Here is a 20552-nt window from a genome sequence, read left to right as displayed (position 1 = left end):
TTGTGAGGGGCAGGTCATGCCTTACAAATCTTATTGAGTTCTTTGAGGAGGTCACGAGTCAGGTTGACGAGGGTCGAGCAGTGGATGTGGCGTACATGGACTTCAGCAAGGCATTTGATGAGGTTCCCCACGGCAGGCTCATTCATGAAGCCAGGAGGTATGGGATACAGGGTGATTTGGCTGTCTACATTCAGAATTGGTTGGTTGACAGGAGGCAGAGAGTGGTTGTAGATGGTAAGTATTCTGCCTGGAGGTCAGTGCTGACTGGTGTCCCGCAGGGCTCTGTTCTTGGGCCTCTGCTCTTTGTAGTTTTTATAAATGACTTGGATGAGGAGGTTGAGGGTGGGTTAGTATGTTTGCTGATGACACAAAGGTTGGAGGTGTCGTTGATAATATCAAGGGCTATTGCAGGCTTCAGCGAGATATTGACAGTATGCAGAGCTGGGCTGAGAAATGGCATATGGAGTTCAACCTGGATAAATGCGAAGTGATGCATTTTGGAAGGTCAAACTTAAATGCTGAATATAGGATTAAAGGCAGGATTCTCGGCAGTGTGGAGGAACAGCGGGATCTTGATGTTTAAATGCATACCTCCCTCAAAGTTGCCACCCAAGTGGATAAGGTTGTTAAGAAAGCATATGGTGTTTTGGCTTTCATTAACAGGGGGATCGAGTTTAAGAGCCGCGAGGTTATGCTGCAGCTCTACAAAACCCTGGTGAGACCACACTTGGAATATTGTGTCCAGTTCTGGTCGCCCTATTATAGGAAAGGTGTGGAGGCTTTGGAGAGGGTGCAAAGGAGGTTTACCAGGATGCTGCCTGGACTGGAGAGCTCGGCTTACGAGGAGAGGTTGACTGAGCTCGGACTTTTCTCTCTGGAGAGAAGGAGGAAGAGAGGTGACCTGATCGAGGTGGACAAGGTAATGAGAGGCATGGATAGAGTCGACAGCCAGAGACTTTCCCCCAAGGCAGGATTGACTGCCACGAGGGGTCATAGTTTTAAGGTGTTAGGAGGAAGGTATAGAGGAGACGTCAGAGGGAGGTTCTTCACCCAGGGAGTTGTGAGCGCATGGAATACTTTGCCAGTGGTAGTCTTGGAAACAGAGTCATTAGTGACATTTAAGTGACTGCTGGACATGCACATGGACAGCAGTGAATTGAGGGGAATGTAGGTTAGGTTATTTTAATTTTGGATTAGGATTATTCCAAGGCACAACATCGTGGGCCGAGGGCTGTGCTGTACTTTTCTATGTTCTATGTTCTAAAACATGACCTCCTGGTTCAGCTGTAAGATTGCTTGGGTAAGTCACGAGAAGAGAAAATGGAAACAGAACTGGAGAGATACATTTCCAAACCATCTGAAATTGCTACTTCTATGCTTCAAAACTTTCAAATCTTGCAGAGATTGATATGTTGGGACTTACTTCATGCAAACAGCATGCTGCTGGCAATGTGCAAATGCCACACGCATGACACAAGAGGGAAACGCAACCAACAGTGTCCCACTGATCTTGTCGAGTTCCATACCCACAATTCTCCGGTTCTGTCGCCCATCGCTGTCACATCTGGAATAAAGATAAGGTTATCAATTATCTCAGGTAATTCTGAAACAGCTTTTTGTGACTAAAAAGAAGAAAACTTACATTTATATAATGCGGTATTACTTTTGTCAGGGCACCTCAAAGTGGGTCATACACAATGAACTAATTTCGAAATTAGGGTAACTACAAAGAAGGTGCCACCAGCTATTCTGTACACAGCATTGTCTGAAAAACAAATCAACTGGGTGAATGGAAAGTGTTGATAATATGGTAAAGAATCTATCAATGGTTATAATGTGGCATAATCAGTTGGCACCTCTTTGCCCTTTCCTCTTGAAGATAATGATTATTTTGCTGGGTAGCATTTTATAAGTGCATTAGTGACATGAAACTGCAGTTTAATCTGCATATTGACTATCTTCTGAAATATATTGGCCTTAATTTCCTTGTTTAAACCTTTCTTTCAAAGCTTCTGATCATCCAGTCTGAAGAAGAGCAATTTGTATTCGATCAATACCTATCAACATCAATTCTAAATACCTGTGTCAACGGTCCTTTCTAATCCACTGTGTTCTGAGGAGAAGAAAGATTTAAAATCTTCAAACCTTTCTTCAGACTTCTTGGAAGGCAGCCCAGAATTTTAAGCGCTCTTTCTGCACTTTTTCTAGGTTTTTTCTTTCATACATTCAGAGACCAAAAACAGACAAAATACCATATGTAGGGGTTAGGTGCGTGGGAAAGTGAATGTTGTGTTTAGTTCCTTAAATTACCTGAATTTAATTTCAAAGCTTTCATTCACGTCTCTAAATTGCTGCATATTGGTTCTAGAGTTTATCTTGTCTTCTTGTTTTGTTTCCATTTCTGAAGGTACTTGAGATAAACTTTCTGATAACACATGTTCGGTAAATGTCATTTCACTTAATTTGTATTTCATTTCCTATCTAGCTATACCCCTGATGACTTTTGTTAGGTAGGCTTCTAGAATGTTGGAAGTTGTCTCATAATTTGCTGAAGTGAAAGCATTTTCTCTGCAAGCCGAGATACTGGGGGCTGGCAGGGTAGTTATGTGCAAAGCTCACTGTCGAACCCAACCGTACTCTCGCTCAAAACATGCTTGCAGGTGTCAAAGAAGTGCAATCCCACACCAGGGATACCTTGGTTATTTGCTACAGCCTCAGCCTGCCTGTCAGCAGTGAACAAAACACGTAGCGTGCATTAAAAATGACAAACTTCCCTGGTTTGTATTATTGCACTGGTATGTGTAATACTTATTCAACTGTTCAGAGCAGAGCCTGAGGTAATTTCCCATGTGTTCGCAAAGCTTCATCTTTTGCAAATTCATGCAGTACATTTTTTAAGACCAAAATGCAGAATGTAATTGTCTCAGAATCTTAAATGTGCTAACTGCTGCTGGTTAGCCTTTCAACATAATGTTGTATCATCTGCAAATTTAGCTGTCCTATTAATAAATATATCCCAATCAGGCCCTTCATGAAGATTTCTTAGGATTTGCAATTGCTCCCAGAGGCATTTTGCCACTCAGCTCTTGCCAACAAGGAGGTGCAATTTTTGCTGTTTTACCTACTATTTCTCTATTGTGTTGCTGATTTCGCATTTAGTCCCATGCATTTTAGCTTCGAGACAGCACTGCTCTCATATTTTTGGGGAATCCAAATAAATAAATGCTTTGATTTCCTACTAACGCGTGCTTCAGTAAATTGTTTGAAAAAAGAAACACATATTAATATTTATTTAATACATGACAAAACATCCACGCACAGGAGGATTATAAAACAAATAGTGACACACAGCTACATAATGGCACATTAGGTCAGATGATCTAAAGCTTGGCAAAAAAAGTATCTTAAAGGAGGAAAGTGAGATGGAGAGGCAGCGAAGTATAGGAACGGAATTCTAGATTTTGGGCTCTATGCAGCTGAAGGTACCAATTAATGCACAATTATATTTGGGGATGCACAGCAAGCCAGAATTAAACAATAACTTGAAGACTTGTGGTTTAGTGGAGGTGATAAAGATGTTAAGGAATGTTCTGGAAAACAAGGACGAAAATGTTAAAATCAAGGCATTGCTTGACCAGGAATCAATAGAAGCCTGTGTACATGGATTCTAGGGCTAGGGATTTGCGGCATGTTATGATACAAGTGTTAGAGTTTTGGATAACTTTGTTTATCGAGCACAGAACATGGTAGATCAGGGTGTAAAAATGTGAGGAAAGGACTTGCAGTGGAGGTAAGTGAGGACATGAGGAGAAAAGCCAAAGCACATAGTTTAGGACAGTAAGTCAGCAAGACTATTTTGTGACAAAACACAAGAGAATTCTATTAACCAAATGATGCCTGTAAATTGTAGGAAGAAGGGATGTAATGGGAAGGTAAGAAGTGGCACAAGTTTGAGATCTTGGGAAGCAGTGAGTTGGAGTCTGAGATGTGCAATGATTTTTATATCAATGCAGTGAAGACATGGGGATGGGGGAGGGAGTGGTGAAAGCTGTATACGATGAAGTATTTGTATTTGAGTGGAATGAAGGAGGTAATTTTATTAGAGTAATGATTATAATGGTATTAATACATTACACATATTAAATACACAGAGACAGGGACAGAAAAGAAAGGTTACAATAGGGACACAGAGATTAGAAGCTAAAATGCTGTCTGAACCTACTAAATTGGGTTACAGATCTCTTAGTCTCTCTGATATTTGTGTGTCTTTTTGTAATTAATCACAAGCATCTTCTTGAAAGCAGGAATTGAATAAAGTATCACTTACTTCTCTGGGCTGTAAGCATCAAAATGTTCCAGAAATAGGCTCCGATTTATGAAGTTTGCATTTGGAGTTGGTCTAATGAGGAATTTGAGAATAATTCCAGTTTCAGAGCCAAGGAACACCACTGTGTAATTCTTGAAGGGACCAGCCTCTGTATCCACCACAATCTTGTTCAATCGATCCCTAGGTATTAAAAAAAGACCATAGTTGAGATAAAAATTGAAAAGTTTCCAGAGATGTCTTATAAACTACTTTAGTCCTACCTGTGAAACACATAGGTGTAGCTCATTAGTGCGCAGCATTATATATTGGCCCCTCATCAGATTAGCTAACATCTTGAGTCAATATTTGCGTTGAATCTTGCAGCATTTATTAATCAAATCTGTGGGGTCAAGGCTTTTATTTTGAAACTTAGAAACGTTTGAGAGAAAATGTGTGTGTGTTTGTGTATGTGTATGTGTGTATTGTATCCGTGCATACGTATATGCATGTGTGTATGTACACATGTGTGTCTGTGTTGTGTGTACGTAGAAGTACAGGCAAGTATGTACGTGCATGCGTCTATGTCTATGTGTGTGTGTGTGTGTGTGTGTATGTTGCGTTTTGAAAGATAAATTATTAAGCAGACTCAACACAATGCATCCAATGCTGTCTAATACATAAATATTTAGAACAATTTGCTAGAGAAATCCTAAGTATATTCTGTTAGAACATTCGAGTTAGCAATAATGGGAAATAACTATGTTAATAATAACGATGAATATAATGATGCAATTCTGACAGTAACAGTCACACACCATCGCGACTTGAAGAGGAGAAGAATGTAAACACTGCCAAAGGGCTGTAATCAGTATTCTGTGTGTAACTTAGAGAAAGAGTTCACAGACTTACTGCAAGTGAACACAGCAGACTTACAGTGGGAATAGGTAGAGCAGTCACAGAGTACATCACAGATACTCAATGCCCATAGACACATGTTAGTCAGAATCCATCATGATGCAGGCTTGAACCCATGGAAGTCCCAACACTATTTCTTCTTTACTTAAGTTGAGAAAAATTGTTTGCAAATTTCCTCTGTTTTATTTTAGCCAGACTACTTGATTCAGATTCCAGGTGAGAAAGATACTGCTGATACGAGTGGTGAATACTCCACTAGGTACCGCACACTTACAGAATGTTCTAGGGTCATGTGGAGTGTTGAGATTTTCCTTTCTGATAATGGAAAAGTCCAATCTGAGAATATGAGAGGATTATTTCTGGCAGGTTAACTTCAGATTGCCGCTAAACTTTCAGGTCAGTGTAACGTTCCAAAACACCGTGTATTGCATTGCCTCCTGCAGCGATGTGTCTTGCAGGAGATGAGCTAGGGGAGTGTTCTAGTAAATGTTATTTTAAGATGAATAATTAAGATCCAAACTGAGATATTTCAAGCTTGCAACTGCAATATGTAAAGTGGAAAATAGGGGGTTTTCTGATTTTCTCCTAAAATGGGTCAGAATAGGAGAAACAAGAATGAATCTTGATTTTAACATGAGGAGGATTCAGGCAGGTAGAAAATGTGTAGAAATGTGGATATAGAGTTTTAAACAACAGAGAACTGGAGCAGTTTACTTCCAAAATCACCAGAACAGTTAAATTACTCAAACTTCTTGTGGAAAATGGGTCAAATCTGAAGTTGGACACAGTGACAATTTGACTGCTATTTGGGTAATAAAATGTGAGGGTGGACGAACACAGCAGGCCAAGCAGCATCTCAGGAGCACAAAAGCTGACGTTTCGGGCCTAGACCCTTCATCAGAGAGGGTCTAGGCCCGAAACGTCAGCTTTTGTGCTCCTGAGATGCTGCTTGGCCTGCTGTGTTCATCCAGCCTCACATTTTATTATCTTGGAATCTCCAGCATCTGCAGTTCCCATTATCTCTGATGCTATTTGGGTACTTGGGTTTTGGAAAAACAGGTATGGATTTCTTTAAAATAAGATTGTCCAAAAAAAGAAGTTTGCTACTTTTCTTGAATTGTGATCCAAAGGAGAGATTATTGGATATTTAATTGAAGCTGTGTTTGTGTTGAAGGTGCTTTTACCTATAAAGACACTAGGGGTCAGTATTACCAACTTATGACACCATCTACAAGGGTGAAGCAAAAGAAAACAAAATGTACTGCAAAATTACCTCATAATTTGCTGAAAGTTGCACCATTCAAAGCAGATGATACTGTGCTTACCAAACATATTCTGGGCCTTATTAGAGATGCCAATTGATAGATATTGCTGTGGAATGAAGTTCTGTTTAGATAATCAACTCAGGTTTCTGTCAATAGTTCCCAGTAATGAATAACATTGTCACAACTTGTACTCCTTTTGTGAGGCCAAACCCTGCCCTTTCCTATCATCCATGCCCTGAAAACTCAGAATATATGCAAACCAATATCAACTTGCATTTATGTAGCATCTTGGTCCTGAAACATAATCCCAATGTGCTTCAGAGACAGATGTGAGGAAGATTGTAGAAGATGTGACCTAAAGTTTTCTCAAGGTGATGGCTTATGAAGATAAGGATATAAGGCTATAGGTATGTAGATGGAGCTATAGATAAGGATGACAGTTTGAAACAAGAACTACGTGGGAGCCAGTATTGGTCAGCAAGGAATAAATTGGTAGATGAACAGGACAGGAACCAGGGCATGGTTAATAGAAAGTAGATACATTGGAGCTTATGAAGATGAAAGATGGAAAACAAAAGCATCTGTAGAAGATGTGCATAATTTTCACAGCAGACCGGCTGAGGCAGAGGTGGAGATTGATCTATAAATTAATGCTCCTGAAATTATAATGTTGGAAGTTGCATTAATTTTAATATGATGATATTACACACTCTTGGGTGGAGAAGTTGGGAGGCTAACTCTGGATTTTGAGAGGGGCAAATGTGTCATCTGTTTCTCACAATAATCTTAGTAACCATCATGAACTGACTAGTTTAACAAGTACCTAATTGCTGTCATTCAATCCTTGTTAAGATAGCCTCTCATAAAGACAAGAGCTTCTTCTTGTTAAGACTTATTAGTGGATTTTCCACAATCACTCTGATCACGTAGGTCCTTAAACTGAGTTAAGAAAAGAAGAATGGTGACAGTATCCTGTTACCTCCAAATAGTACCTGTGATGAGATTATGGATTTAAGAGGTGTGTTTTGGTTCTTTTCTTAACGAGAGGTTTTAAGATAGGGATACTGATCTGTCTATTTGAATCCAATAAAGTGAACAGTTTGTGAGGCCTTTTGTTTTAAAGGCTGGAACAATAAAAACAGCCTGAATGAGTTGGGTCAAGTTCCCACAGAACCAGGATTTTTAGTTTCACTTTTTCAGTAGCAGTTGCTGGGGTCTTGAAGCTGTTTTCCTCTCTCTGTTGCAGCTAAAAGCTGGGGTTCTCTTCCTGCTGCTAGAATTGTATGTGAGACAATCTATTTCACTGAATTTGCCTTTGCCAAGGGTGTGTTTATAGGATGTTACTATATTGAAACAATTAATTAGTAGTTAATATTTATTATTTTATTAAGCATTTCAATAGAGTTACAATTAAGCTATTTCTGTTCTTTATATTTTCTGATGAAGGGTCTAGGCCCAAAACGTCAGCTTTTAAGCTCCCGAGATGCTGCTTGGCCTGCTGTGTTCATCCAGCTCCAAACTTTGTTATATATAAAAATAGTGTGTTTTGCTTAATGATAAAAAGTTTGACCAACCGAACTGCATTTGGAATGCAACACATTATACTTACCTTTAAAATAAGAAAAAGTTAGGGTCTAGGCTATCTTCTGAGAGGATGTGATCTGATCCATCAATGATAAAATCCACTGAACCCAGGAGAAGAAATGTTTGGAAGGCCAAGTGAGTTTACAGCTTTACAGACTTTACTGCTTTGTCACATAGATAATCAGAAGATCCAAGGGGAAGATTAAAGAACTAGTCTGCATGAACCCATGGAAAGACCAACAACAGTCCAATACAACCTTTAATTCAGACCTGATAAGAAGTGCATGAGAAGCAGGATGGGCTAGAAAGGGCTTAATTACTAATCAGGCCTGACAGTTACAGTTTCTACAGGGAAGTGATGTTCAACTTGGAAATGAACATATTGGACCTTGGTAGGCAAAGTTGAAAATCCCTGCTGGGCAAGGGAGAAATTTCAAATTTCCAGTACAAATAAAAGGCTTACACCAAGCATTGCTGCCACAGCAAGTGGACCGCTACAGCATGGTAATCAAGGGTCATAGAAGTACTTGACACGGAGATCACAGCACTGGCAACATCATGAAACAGAATTAAAGTAATCAAAGAGATAATTTAAAAGGCAAAGCAGAGCCTAACAGAAGAACACAGTTACAAGACTTCTGAAGCCCCTAAGAGAGGGAAACCCATGTTTTAAATTGTATTTCTGGTGGGAAGAATTTATTTAGGCTCCAGGCACAAGGTTTCATTTGGGTAAGTCATGGAAGACAATGCGCATTGTATATTCATCCACAAATGATACAGGATCATACATTTTACCTGTAAAGAAATGGGAAATTTCCATTTATCTGCAGAAGGCAGGAAAGCTCCAGAAAGCAGTACCAATATCCAGCAGTGATAATGGGAGCTGCAGATGCTGGAGAATCCAAGATAATAAAATGTGAGGCTGGATGAACACAGCAGGCCCAGCAGCTCCTGAGATGCTGCTGGGCCTGCTGTGTTCATCCAGCCTCACATTTTATTAACCAATATCTAGCATTCTACTTAACAAAACTAATGAAATTAAATAAGACAGTTTACATGTTTTAAGACAAGAAAATTAAAATAGCCTTACTATTTACAGAAGCAAATCTCTTCAAGAGAAAGAGATTATAGCAGCATTAAGATAACTTAAAGCTCTTAAATTTTGTTGTAAGAAGTGTAAACAATCATATTTAGAGAAAAATGGCAGGAGAAGTAATACTAATTGCAAGATTTGGTATTAAATAGAATGCAGAATTGGACACCTTGGAGAAAATAATTGTTGAGACACAGAATTGCTTAAAATCAAAACTATAAGCTGACCAAGTATATTCACTATTTTATTCAATTAGACCTACAGTCAATAAAGTTCAAAATTCCCAAAATGTTAAAGAATGCATGGATATCTTTGAAGATGCTCTGCAAGCTTTTGACAATTACTTTATTCTGGGAACAAATATAATTTTTGAAACTGCAAGATTTCAACAGCAGAGTTCAGAATCCCGGGGAATCAATAGATTGTATTAATAATTATTAATAATTAATAAGCGTTTTCATCTTACTTGAAAACTGACTATGGAGCTTTGATATCAGAATTCATTAGAGACAAAATTTTTGTTGGAATTATTGATGAGTCTTGGTCCGATTTATTATGGTCCAAAGAAGATTTGACTCTGGAGAGAGCCATTCAGATTGTGCTGGAAGCAGAAACCAAGAAGAATCCTGAGAGAATGACAAACTTGTTGAGAAAGACTTTTTCACTCATGGAAGGGGTATGGGCATTGCTGGAAAGGAAAGGCTGTTATTTATTGTCCATACCTCATTTTTCTTAATTCATGCAGGGGATGTGGTCTTAGCTTATCCCTAATTACCCTTGAGAAATTGGTGGGGAACTACCTTCTTGAAAAGTTAATGCCCTTGTGATGTTGTGGCACCCAAAATGCCATTAGGGAGGGAATTACAGGATTTTCAATTCCAGGAGCTCCAGTGTCGATGAAGAAACAGTGATATGAAGAACTTGCAGGTGGTGGCGTTTCCATCTATATGTTACCCTTGTCCTTTTAGATGGTAGTGGCTTATGGGTTTGGGAGGTGCTGTCTAAGGAGCTTTGGTAAATTCCAATAGGGCACAGAGTTTAGATTCATACAGCATGGAAACTTAATGAGTCCCACTTGCCTGCATTTGGCCCATATCCATTGTTATAGCAGGGTGACCAGAATAGAACACAATACTCCAAAAGTGGCCTCACCAATTTCCTGTACAACTTGAACATGAGTCCCAATGCTAACCACCTTCTTAAACATGCTGTCTATGTGTGATGCAACTTCAAAGAACTATGCACCTGAACCCCTAGGTCTCAGGGCCTAGACCTCAACATTATTCATTTTACCAAAATGCAATAGCTCACATTTATCCAAAATAAACACTGTCTGCCACTTCTCAGCCCATTGGCCCAATTGATCAGGATCCCTTTGTAATCTGAGATAACCTTCTTCACTTCTGCCTGAACACCAATTCTGGTGTCATCCACAAGCTTATGAACCATGTCTCCTAAATTCTCTTCCAAATTGTTTATATAAGTGACCCCTAGCCCTGATCCCTATGGAATACCACTGCTCACAGAGCTTATTTTCGAAAAACAACCTCCAACACCACCGTCTGTGACAAGCCCTATCCGAATCCCATGTGATTTAAATTTACTAATCAGTCTACCATATGGGGCCTTGTCAAAGGCTTTCCTTAAGTTCTAAATAACTTCTACCACTCTGCCTTCATCAATCTTTCAGTTACATTCTCAAAAAAACTCAATCAGGTTTGTGATACATTATTTCCCATGCACAAAGCCATGTTGATGATCCCTAATCAGTCCTTGCCTTTCCAAATACACGTAAATTCTATCTCTCTGAATCCTTTCCAACTACTTACGCACCACTGGTTCCAAGACTCAGCGGCCTTTAGTTCCAGGCTCCTCCTTACAGCCTTTCTGAAACAAAGACACAACATTAGCCACTCTCCAGTCCTCTGCCACCTCACCCATAGCTAAAGAAGATAGATATCTCTGTTGGTGGCCCCACAATTTCTTCCCTATCTACCCACAACTTCCTGGGATACACTTGATCAGGTGCTGCAGATTTATTTACCCTTATGCTCTTTATGACTTCCAGCATCTCCTCTTCTGTAATGTGGCCTGTTTTCAGGACATCAATATTTACTTTCCTGAGTTCTCAGGCCTCCACGTCTTCCTCCACAGTAAAAACTGAAGCGAAATATTCATTTATTACCGCTCCCATTTCTGTGGTTCCAAAATAGACAATCTCATTGATCTTTAAGGGGCCCTACTCTTTCTCTTTAGTTGCTCGTTTGCTCTTAATATACATGTAGAATCACTTTTGGATTATCCTGAACATTCTCTGCTAAGGCTATCTCATGTCTCCTTTTTGCCCTCCTGATATCCCTATTAAGAATGCCTCTGCACCTCTTATACTGTAAAGAGATTGACTTGATCCCAGTTGCCTGTACCTAACATATGGGTCCTTTTTATTTTTGACCAAACCCTCGATAGCTTTATTCATCCATTGTTACTACTCTTACCAGCCTCAGTCTTCACTATATTAGGGACATTATGACTCTGAGCTCTCGTTATCTCACTTTTGAAAACCTCTCACTTGCCGATTGTCCCTTCACCTGTGAACAAACTACCCCAATCAACTTTTGAAAGCTCCTGTCTCATACTGTCAAAATTTATTACCTTATCCCAATTACGAACTTCAACTTTTATACAAGGCTTATCCTACTCCATAGCTACTTTAAAACTAATGGAATTATGATCATTGGTCCCAAAGTGTTCTCCCTCTGACACTTCAGTCACTTGCCCTCTTAGAGATTTTGTACTAATAGATTGTGGACAAGTTTTGGGGATTCAGAAGGTGAGTTACTCATTGCAGGATTTCTAATCTCTGACCTGTTCTTGGAGTCACTATATGTATATGGCTGAGATAATGGGAACTGCAGATGCTAGAGAATCCGAGCTAATAAAGTGTTGATCTGGATGAACACAGCAGGCCAACTTTTCTGATGAAGGGTCTAGGCCTGAAATGTCAGCTTTTGTGCTCCTGAGATGCTACTTGGCCTGCCGTGTTCAGCCAGCTCCACACTTCATTATCTCTATATTTATATGGCTGGTCCAGTTCAGTTTCTTATCAATGGTAAACCCCAGGATGTTGGCAGTGTGAGATTTAGTGATGGTAATGCTGTTCAAGGTCAAGTGGCAATGGTTAGATTCTCTTTTGTTGAAAATAGTCATTGCCTAAAACTTGTCGTTCACATGCATGATACTTGTCAGCCCAAGCTTGACATTGTCCGGGTGTTGCCCTATTTGGATATGGACTGTTACAGTATCTGATGAGTCATGAATGATGCTGAACATGTGCAATCATCAGCGAACTTCCCACTTATGACTTTATGGTGGAGTGATGGTCATTAATGAAGGAGCTGAAGATGATTGAGCCTCGGACACTCCCTTTAGGAAATCCCTCAGAGATGTCCTGGAGCTGGGATGACTGCCATCCAACAACCCTAATCATCTTTGCATATACCGAGTATGACTCCAAATAGTGGAGAGTTTTCTTGCTGTTTGCTATTGACTCCAGTTCTACTCGGGCTCCTTCATGCCACACTTGGTCAAATGTGACCTTAATGTCAACGGCAGTCACTCTAACATCTCCTCGGCAGTTCAGCTCTTTGTTCATGTTTGAACCATGGTTGTAATGAGGTCAGAGTTTGAGTGATCCTACCTGAAACCAAACTCATGTCACGTTATTTGATAAGTTAAGAAGGAGCTAGATTTTTAATCAATAATGAAGACCAGGGAAGTGGAGTTGAGGTTGAGATGCCTTCAGCCATGCTACCAAATGGTGAAGCAGGCTTAAGGGACTGAATTGCCTACTTATGCTCGTTGTTATTATGTTCTAATGTAAGTGCTCCTTAATAGCACCTTCTATCACTTGACTAACAATTGAGGCAGTAATTGTCTGGGTGGATTAGTCCTACATTTTGAGAACAAGATATAAACTGGGCAATTTCCTGCATTGTTGGGTGGATGCCAGCATTGTAGCTGTACTGAAACAGTTTGGCTAGGGATGGGTAGGTAGTGGAGCACAAGTTTGCAATACTATTGTCAGAATATTGTCAGGGCCTTTGCTTAATACGGTGTTTTTCAGCCATTGTTGCAACAAAAGGTCTTTTAGGAGTCATGTGAGAAGTCAACAAAAAGTGTATACAAAACAACAGAGACCAACAGTCAGTGTCAGCACTTTAGAACAGAGAAAACTCATGATGGCAAACAATGCTCACTTAATGAGAAAAGAATGTAACATCTACTAAAACTGAAGTTCTCTTCTGTAGTACGTGTAGACGTAGGATGCAACTGTCAAAATCCTACTTGTGCAATGTTTTTAATTTGAAAGAACCACCAGGATTAGGAAAGTTATTCAAGACAATCCTGAGAAAAGTTGGTGTTTTAAATGTCAGAAGCTTAGAGGAAACAATGACCGTCTCACTAATTTTAAGCTTAACGTAGGAATGAGTATCACTGTGTGATCAGAGAAAATACCACGGTTAATGAACGAATAGTTACACCCTGGATATGATATGACCCAGGTGTCATAAGTCTCAAGGTTAAAGGTGCATTACAAACAATGCTGTAAACACAAAGCATTTCAGATAATAGAGAATTTAAACATTGTTTATTACCAGGAAACCTTAGTGTTAAATGAGAATGTGTTTTGCCCTCAAGCTTCTTTGAAAAGTCAAAAAGTTTGAACAGCACAGAATACTGTATGGACTGTACAGTATGTCCCAAGGCTAATCCACCGAGCCTGCATGTTCTTGTACAGTATGGACAATTTAGCATGGCCAATCCACCTAACCTGCTCACCTCTGGACTGTGAGCACCGAGAGGAAACCCATGCAGGCACAGGGAGAACATGCAAACTCCACACAAACAGTCACCCAAAGCTGGAATTGAGTCTGGTCCCTGGCGCTGTGAGGCAGCAGTGCTAACCACTGAGCCATGCACCACCCAGAGGCAAAGGGGTAATCAGTAGATTGGGGTTAGATTTTGGGAAGGAGAAATCAGTGATGGCTTTAGCACTCCAACAACAACTTACCTGGAGGTAGTTTAGACTCGTCTAGTTCTAGTTTGTCAGATAAAAGGAATGGCAAAATACAGGGGGTGAGCCGTAAAAATGGATGCCCTCTATGTTTATTTTGAAAATGCGTCTGTGTGCAGATGGTATCAATAAATGGCAGCATGTCCGTGAGGAAAGAGGGAAACGAAAACTGATAGGCCCAACTCAGCACCCCAATGACATTGTGCAATACCTGCATCTGTTTATCTACTCGTTCATTGTCTATAGTAGGCTTTGATGGCATTTGTAACAATTCAGTTGCTTCCTCAACCACCTTCGTGTCGTAATTAAGAGTCCACAACATTAATGTGGTCACATATGGAAAGGAGGTTTCCCACACTAGAGCAAATTAATGAATCATGTTTGCCAATACTGTTTTTTTTTAAATTTCCAAATTAAAACAATTTAAACTGCAGTGGGTGGAGTTGAATGTCCTCTAGATTATTAGTTCAAATTTCTCTTTTACAAATTCAGTAACATATACAAGTACAATAGTCCACTGATAATGTTCAGCTCAGTTACAGAATATGTTGAGCAGGTTGTAGAATTAAAAAGCCTCTTCTTCTTATATTCAACATATTTAAGAGGGCTAATGCTGCAGTAACTGGAAAGTGCTTCACTCTGTTGGTAGCACTGTAACACACGATTGAAACAAGTGAGGGAGCAAATTACTGCAGATGTTGGGATCTGTAGTGAAAAAAATATTGCTGGAAATCACAGTGGGTCAGGCAGCATCCATGGAGAGAGAGAGAACTAATGTTTTCAGTCTAGATGACTATTCATTAAAGCTGTTACGAAGTGTGAAGGGGACAGCATTTATACTAGAATGGAAGTGGGGGAGACGCTGTTGGAGTGCTGGGGAGAAAGGATGTTGATAGTTCAGATTACGTGATTGGAATGTGAGAATGGAAGAACAATGGTGTGTCTTTGTTTTGCCATTTCACATTCCAATTACTTAATCAGCTCTTTCAACATCCTTTCTCCCTGAGCGATCCCAACGCTCATTATACAAATGCTGCCCTTTCCACACTTCATGCCAGCTCTGATGAAGCATCATCGAGACTTGAAGCATTTCTCTACATGGATGCTGTCTGACCAGCTGTGATTTCTGACATTTTTGTTTTCATTATTCCAAGCGAGGTTGAGCTGAAACCTGTGCTGGGATAGAGACAGATACCTTTCCAGTACTGCTTCCTATCCTGATGTAGGAAAAACTAAACCGGTTGCTATTTTTCACATTTCCATCAGATGTGTCTTAGCTTTTTCACTGTTAGCCTGCCCACTTATTGGAGTCATCACTGTAACTTAAAAACAACTGTGATGCATCCTGTTGCTTCTCTGCTTCACTATTTATTGGGTAGACAATGGAGTGCCAGCAGCTCAGTACATTAAGTGGCTTCGACCGAACAAACATGGCATGAGACAAACAGCCTGGATGGTCAAGCTTACCAGGTCACATCCTCTACAGTATTGTAGAGACATGGCTGTGTGAGCAACTCTCTGTTGCACAATAACAGTTAGGAGTACTTAAACTAGATCTTCACAATTACAGTGGGAGCACAAAAGCTGCATTCCAATGGTCCCCATCAATCCAAACTACCCATATTACATACTGACTGCGAAGCTTCATACAACACTGCCTCTGCCTGCTGAACAATCCCCAGGCAGTCTGGTGCCTGCATCAAATTAAAATGTGGATGCTTAAACAACGGAGAATTACTTGCACTGGACAAAGACTGAGGGAACACTTTTTCCTTAGGGATGCGAACACAATTCCAATCTCAGCAAACACTGGAGTCAATTCGATACAATGTCTGTCTTCATTGCTGTTGCCTCTCATTGCACCCTGTGGCTCTATTGTCAGCCAGTGTGCTAAAACTGATGGAGAATCCTGCAATGTTGCAGTAAAAGGCAGTGGGCAGCTAAAATTCAGAGAAATTACATCGAAATCAAATGGAAGAGAAATTGTGCAGGATGTACAATGGGTATGGCAGTTTAAAACAACAACTTGTATTTATATGACACCTTAAATATCATAAAATGTCCCATGGTGTCTCTCAGAATATTAAAGCAAAGTTTGACACTGAGTCACACAAGGAGACCAAAAAGATCACTCAAACTGGTAAGTTTTAAGAAGATTCTCAAAACAGAGGGAGGGATTAAGATGTGGGAAGGTTTTGAGAGGGACTTCTAGAACTTTGAACTTCTGAAGGACTCACCCTCAGTGGTGGGAGTTACTAATATGCCTCCCTCATGCCCCGGATGGAGTTATCAGAATGTGCAAAAAGAACAGATTCTGGTGTTGCAGAAAACAAGCCTTCTATCCATTGACTCCATCTATACTTTACACTGCCTCAGGAAGGCAGCCAACATAGTCAAAGACGCCTCCCACCCTGATTATAATCAACCTCTTCTGTCGAGCAGAAGATACAAAAGCTTAAACACGTGCCAACAGATTCAAGCTTCTTCCCTGCTGGTATTGGACATCTCTCAAATTTTCAATTAAATGTTGATCCTGGTCTTTGTGCACCATCTCTGCAGTTGTAACATTGTATTCCTCACTCTGTTCCATTACCCTAACAGACTTTGTATGTTAACATTTGCCTGTGTTGCACGCAAAACAAAACTTTTCACTATACCTAGCTACATGTGATAATAATAAATCAAATCAAATCATTTGAACAAAATTCAATACCAGCAGGAGTAATCACTTACAATAAGGCGTTGGTCATTTTGAGGGGGTCCAAAGATTTTGGCTCTACATCACATGATGTGAAGCCTGTGAAACAGTGGCCTGGTGATTAGAAATCCATAACTCTCAGGTAATATTCTAGCAACATAGATTCAAATCCCAACATGGCAGATGGGAAAATCTGAATTCAATCAAGATATGAAATAAAAAGCTGTGGGAGCTGCAGTGAACTGAGGTCCAGTGAGGCCAAAGATAGAACACATTTTCTTCAACTGTGCAGCTACAGCTATAAAGGAGATGAGGAGTGTCATTGTGACCTCTCTCAGTTGGAGGTGGTGAGTTTGAACAGTGTTGGACCGCAGGAGGGCCTAAGAGGTAGGTGCAGTAATGTTATTGGGTGTTGGATATGCAAATGAATACTGCCTCCAAGTTGGAAAGGGAGGATTATACTTAATCGGGTCCTTGAAATGTTCAATTTGCTTCCCCTTGTTGCAGGGCAAAGGGACAAATGGCAGACTCATGCTGTGTGGCATATCTTCTAATTTTCCCGACCCTTGCCCTATCCTCCGAGCTCACCTCCACAAACTTGGAAACATCACAACCAGTGGGAGTGGGTGAGTGTAGTCCATGTACAATATACTGCTCATCTGGATTGTGCTTATTAAATCACAGCCTGAAAACATATCTGTGCATGGAAACTAGTCACATCTGGTTATCTGAATTATCACATATTACAGGACAGAGATATGGGGAAATCCAAAACAAAGAAACAGACTTTTAAATCTTTATGAGTACAATATCATTCAGTATCTTTTTCTAGGTCTACAGCAAAATAACCCCAGTGTTTTAACGTGGAAAAGTTTCCACTTGAAGTTCTAAAACTTGCCAGGATAACCTAGGCTTGACTCATATGCAGCTTTACACTAAATGGATTTGAACTCAGGCCTCCTGACTCAAAGGGAGGAACATTAGCATAGCAGATCTCGATGAGAAAAGCTCTCACACGGATGGGCTTGATTGAATTCAAGAGTTAGGTTGGGACCAGGTTACTGACTCATAGTCATTTTGCATACTTGAAACTGACATATATTGAAATAAAACTGCAGTACACCTGCCTGCTTCCACTGACACATTGTTCTTACTGTGGAATAAGTCAAATAGTGCATAGGGACATTTAGGGATGGAAACAGGCATCAGGAAACAGGATTACAACCTGAATTCTTGCTGGAGATTAAAACAGGTTCAAAATGTCTGATCACTGATGTTTCTTCATCAAAAGGCACAGAACTAAGGCCTCGCTTCAGAAGTAATGCTAGTGGCTGTGCCTTTAAATTTCACCTGATTGTTGTCTTTATAATCCATGGCCCATGATTCAGCGATGGGACTGTGTCATCCATCAGGGGGTGAGTCTTTAGGAAGTTCAGCATCTCATCTGGAAACGCATTGGAGGAGTTGTATTTTGTTCCAGGACCTGCACAGCAGCCAGGTCTGTAAGTGTGAGAAGCAAGACTTTAGAGAAAAGGAGATGCTCAATAAGCAAAATATCTCGTGACATTGTAAGTAAATACATTCGACTGGGCAAATTGTGTAGGTTCACCGACTCAATGTGTAATCAGTGAAAATCAGATTCACATACATCATTCTTGTCTGTGTTAGAACTATAGGACATCCGGAATAAACCATGTTCTGAAGTGGCAAATCATGAGAAGTATATATTGAAGAGCACATCTCTCAAGTTTGCACTTTATGTGCTTTCTTCTTGCAATTTGCGTGAGCAGATGGGTGTGCTCGGGACTGCAGGAGGGTAATGGGGCAACTGTGAATTTTGGCCATTAACTCAGTGACATCTCCAAGTCATTCTTCAACCATCCATCTGTAAACCAGCAGGAGATGGTTAGAAAATCCCAACCTGGGTATCTGTAGTGTCAAACTGTTTAAAGAACTAGTGCAATTTTTAAAAACAAAATTATATCACTCCCTCACTGCCAAATTGCCTTTATTTTAATTGGCAGAACTAATTTCCTCCAATTTATTTCACCTTATTGTTGTGCCAACTTTGCATTATGCCATCTGCCTGCAGAATCGACACAAACAGGTAATTTCTCACAATTGTACTATTGCATCTTTACTCATTACATCATGAAGCCATGAATTGCATCCTGTCTTTGGTGTATATACATGGTCAATTTCACCTTTCTTCAGTGAAATGCAGCATTACTCCCTTCTATTGTCGGTTCTTCAGGTCATATGCTGTCTGTCTCTTTCCAACATTGCCAGCATCGATTTTTTTTTTCTTTGAAAACCAGTCACAAATTCTTGGATTGCACCTCTTTTATTCTCTGCTTCACATGTTACTCGATGCCTCAGCCAAAAATTTCATTCTTGGAAATTGTGAATCAGGAACTTATAGCTCTCCCAAGAAAATGCTATGGTGGGGCCACATGGTTGGGCAGGACTCAGAGGCACTGCCTTTGGAAGCAGGTCTGAGCAGGAAAGGTGTGTGATGGAGTGTGGTAAATGCCTAGGCTGGGAGGTCAGAAGTCCCAAGTCTGAATGCCATTGCATCAACCCAATTCTGCAATTGAGTGCTGACCATTCACTTCCACCTCACGTCACTCATTTCCTTCTTTTTATTCCCACATGGAGTGTAAGCATCTCTGGCTAGGCCAGCATTTACTGCCCATCTTTAAATGCTTAGAGGGCAGTTCAGAGTCAACCACATTGCTGTGCATGTGGAATCACATGTAGACCAGACCAGGTAAGGATAGTAGTTTTCTTCCCTGAAGGACATTAACGAACCAAATGGGTTTTACCAATAATTAATTCATGGACATCATTAAATTCTTAATTCCAGATTCTTTGTAGAATTCAAATTCCACCATCTGCTAATGGCAGGATTTGAACCTGGATCCCCAAAATCTTAGCTGAGTTTCTGGATTAATTGTCTAGCGATAATACTGCTGGGCCATTGCTTTCCTTTTTGATATCCCTCACACCCCTTTCTTAATCACATGCCATCTTCACATTTCTGACCCCTCTCACCTAGGATCAGGTAGATACAAAACTTAGCAGTTCTGTGATAAAACTAGGGAGTTTTTGAGAAGCTCACGAAATTCTCAAACAACCATTCAATATCCGAACTCTTGCAATAGACCTTAATCCTTTTCAGAGCTCATAAAACTGAGAATTGAACACAGCCATTCAAACTCTCACTGGAACAAAGTTTATCTTCTGAAAGACTCATAGAAGTGTTAAGATATACAAACAGCCACTCCACAACCATTTCAAACAACACTAATTCTATTAGCCAATCCTAAAACTGTCAACCAAAACTATCCACACAGGCTCCTTGCTGGCTGTATCAAAAACATTTCCCCCATTTTTTTTTACTCTTCTGAAAATGATTACCCCCTCCCACTCCAAACGGTGAGGTAAATAGCCTAGTGGCATAATCACCGGATTGTTAATCCAGAAACTCAGCTAGTGTTCTGAGTACCCAGGTTCAAATCCTGCCATTTATCAGGTTCAACAAAAATATCTGGGGTTAAGAGCCTAATGATGACCGTGAACCCATTGCTGATTGTTGAAAAAAACATATGGATCAT

The 20552-nt window shown here is 40.2% G+C and overlaps 1 protein-coding gene across 4 annotated transcripts in view; it reads right to left on the bottom strand.

Annotated features, from left to right (window-relative positions):
* The window catches only part of sema6bb (sema domain, transmembrane domain (TM), and cytoplasmic domain, (semaphorin) 6Bb), a 513075-nt gene that overhangs the window by 33222 nt on the left and 459301 nt on the right, over window positions 1-20552 (bottom strand). For all 4 annotated transcript variants that reach the window (XM_059638496.1, XM_059638494.1, XM_059638495.1 and 1 more), the window contains 3 exons: window positions 18286-18435; window positions 4328-4507; window positions 1424-1564 (listed from right to left, as the gene is read on the bottom strand). In XM_059638496.1, coding sequence (XP_059494479.1) covers window positions 1424-1564; window positions 4328-4507; window positions 18286-18435 — 471 coding nt within the window. The remainder of the gene's footprint in view (window positions 1-1423; window positions 1565-4327; window positions 4508-18285; window positions 18436-20552) is intronic.

Source organism: Stegostoma tigrinum, chromosome 30, assembly GCF_030684315.1.
Source record: "Stegostoma tigrinum isolate sSteTig4 chromosome 30, sSteTig4.hap1, whole genome shotgun sequence".
NCBI lineage: Eukaryota > Metazoa > Chordata > Chondrichthyes > Orectolobiformes > Stegostomatidae > Stegostoma > Stegostoma tigrinum.
The sequence above is the reverse complement of the archived record's forward strand: the minus strand, read 5'-3'. Positions and strand labels throughout refer to the sequence as shown.